At 56.4% G+C, this 2,291-nt stretch overlaps 1 protein-coding gene across 1 annotated transcript; it reads right to left on the bottom strand.

The window, feature by feature from the left end:
- Positions 1–944: 944 nt before the first annotated feature.
- Positions 945–1,568, bottom strand: LOC139028571 (probable GH family 25 lysozyme 3). The gene has a single exon (XM_070446339.1). It carries the CDS (start codon positions 1,566–1,568, stop codon positions 945–947), a length of 624 nt encoding a protein of 207 aa, XP_070302440.1.
- Positions 1,569–2,291: the final 723 nt, after the last annotated feature.

A 2,291-nucleotide genomic window follows, 5' to 3' on the forward strand; every position in this document is an offset into this window, starting at 1 on the left:
ATGAGTATAAAATACTGTACAGTGGGCAGGTTAATCTGTCAGTAGTCGACTTCCTCAAATGTTTGGTTTTTGCTGAATCTATCAATACAAAGCTAACCCTCAGCTAGTTAAAATTCCACTGCTTCAGAAAAATAAAATCTCAGATCTGCCAAAGAGGTGTTTTTACAAATGCTTTCTAAACATTTCATTCACATGTTAGTGTTATGCTCTATCATCATTCTCCACTTTAGTAAAACTCATACGCTAAAAGGATTTATTTTCTAATGTTTTGAGGTAAATATCCTTAGCCAAGGGCTACTATCAATCAGTAGATTTGTCTGAGAAACAACTTGATCTCAGCGTTTGTCACGGCCGTCAAATGAAGTAGACCAAGGTGCAGCGTGGTGAGCGTACATTTTCTTTTTATTTGAAAAGACGCCGAACAAAACAATAAACACTACAAAACAAACCGTGAAGCTAAAGGCTATGTGCCATAAACAAAGTCAACTTCCCACAAAGACAGGTGGGAAAAAGGGCTACCTAAGTATGGTTCTCAATCAGAGACAACGATAGACAACGATAGACACACATTTTTGGGGCTGCCTTCGTGCTGTCGTGCTGCTGTGCTGCTCTCATATTGCTACATAGACAGCTGTCCCTGATTGAGAAACCTAACCAGCCCAAAACATAGAAATACAAATAATAGAACATAGATTACCCACCCCACTTCACACCCTGACCAAACCCAAAAAGAGACATAAAAAAGGATCTCTAAGGTCAGGGCGTGACAGTACCCCCCCCCCCCCCCCCCCCCCGGCCACAAAACCTAAACCTATAGGGGAGTGTCTGGGTGGGCATCTATCCGCAGTGGCCGGCCAGGTGCGGGACGCAGACCCCGCTCTACCACTGGCTCACCCCACTTTGGTGGCACCTCTGGTGCGGGGACCCTCGTTGCGGGCCCCGGACTAGGCGCCCTCGTTGCGTGCCCTGGACTGGGCACCCTCGTTGCGTGCCCCGGACTGTGCACCCTCGTTGCGTGCCCCGGACTGTGCACCCTCGTTGCGTGCCCCGGACTGTGCACTCTCGTTGCGTGCCCTGGACTGTGCACCCTCGTTGCGGGCCCCGGATTGGGCACCCTCGTTGCGTGCCCCGGACTGTGCACCCTCGTTGTGTGCCCCGGACTGTGCACCCTCGTTGCGTGCCCCGGACTGTGCACCCTCGTTGCGTGCCCCGGACTGTGCACCCTCGTCGCATGCCCCGGACTGGAGACCGTCGCTGCGGGCCCCGGACTGGAGGCCGTCGCTGGAGGCTCCGGACTGGGGGCTGTCGCTGGAGGCTCCGGACTGGAGGCCGTCGCTGGAGGCTCCGGACTGGAGAATGTCGCTGGAAGCTCCGGATTGAAGAATGTCGCTGGAGGCTCCGGACTGGAGGCCTTTGTTGGAGGCTTTGTGCCATGACTCCTCACTGGAGGCTTCGTGCCATGGATCATCACTGGAGGCTTCTTGCCATGGATCATCACTGAAGTGAGGAGATGTATGGGCAGTCTGGTACGTGGAGTTGCCGCAGGGCTCACCAGGCTGGGGAGACATACAGGAGGATTAGTTCTGGGCGCAGGCACAGGACTCACCAGGCTGGAGAGACATACAGGAGGCCCTGTCCTTGGCAGAGGCACCGGATACACTGGGCCGTGGAGGCGCACTGGAGGTCTCGAGCTTGGAGCCTGCACAACCCGTCCTGGCTGGGTGGTTCTCTTCACCCTGCAAATGCGGGGCACTGGCACAGGACGCACTGGGCTGTGCAGACGTACCGGAAACACAGTGCGCAGAGCCGGCGCAGGATATACTGGGCCGAGGAGGCGCACTGGAGGTCTGGAGAGCAGGGCTGGCACAACCCGTTCTGGCTGGATGCTCACCCTAGCCCGGCAGATGCGGGGAGCTGGAATGTAGCGCACCGGGCTAAGAACGCATACTGGAGACACCGTGCGCTCCACCGCATAACACGGTGCCTGACCAGTACGACGCTCGCCACGGTAAGCACGGGGAGTTGGCTCAGGTCTCCAACCTGACTCAGCCAAACTCCCTGTGTGCCCCCTCCCAATTTTGGGGGGGGCTGCCTCTCGGGCTTCCTTGCTAGCCGAGTCCCTTCGTAATGCTGCCACTCTGCTCTTGCTGCCTCCAGTTCCTCCCGTGGACGGCGATACTCCCCAGCCTGCCTCCAGGGTCCCTTACCGTCCAGGATTTCCTCCCAAGTCCATGAATCCTGAACACGCTGCTCCTCCTTACCACGCTGCTTGGTCCGTTGGTGGTGGGAGG

Source organism: Salvelinus sp. IW2-2015, linkage group LG13 (genome assembly GCF_002910315.2).
Source record: "Salvelinus sp. IW2-2015 linkage group LG13, ASM291031v2, whole genome shotgun sequence".
In the NCBI taxonomy this organism is placed as follows: domain Eukaryota; kingdom Metazoa; phylum Chordata; class Actinopteri; order Salmoniformes; family Salmonidae; genus Salvelinus; species Salvelinus sp. IW2-2015.

What these genes read in the sequence shown, in the direction of transcription:
- LOC139028571 (XM_070446339.1), bottom strand. Translation starts at nt 1,568, where the DNA reads ATGTCTCCCCAGCCTGGTGAGCCCTGCGGCAACTCCACGTACCAGACT.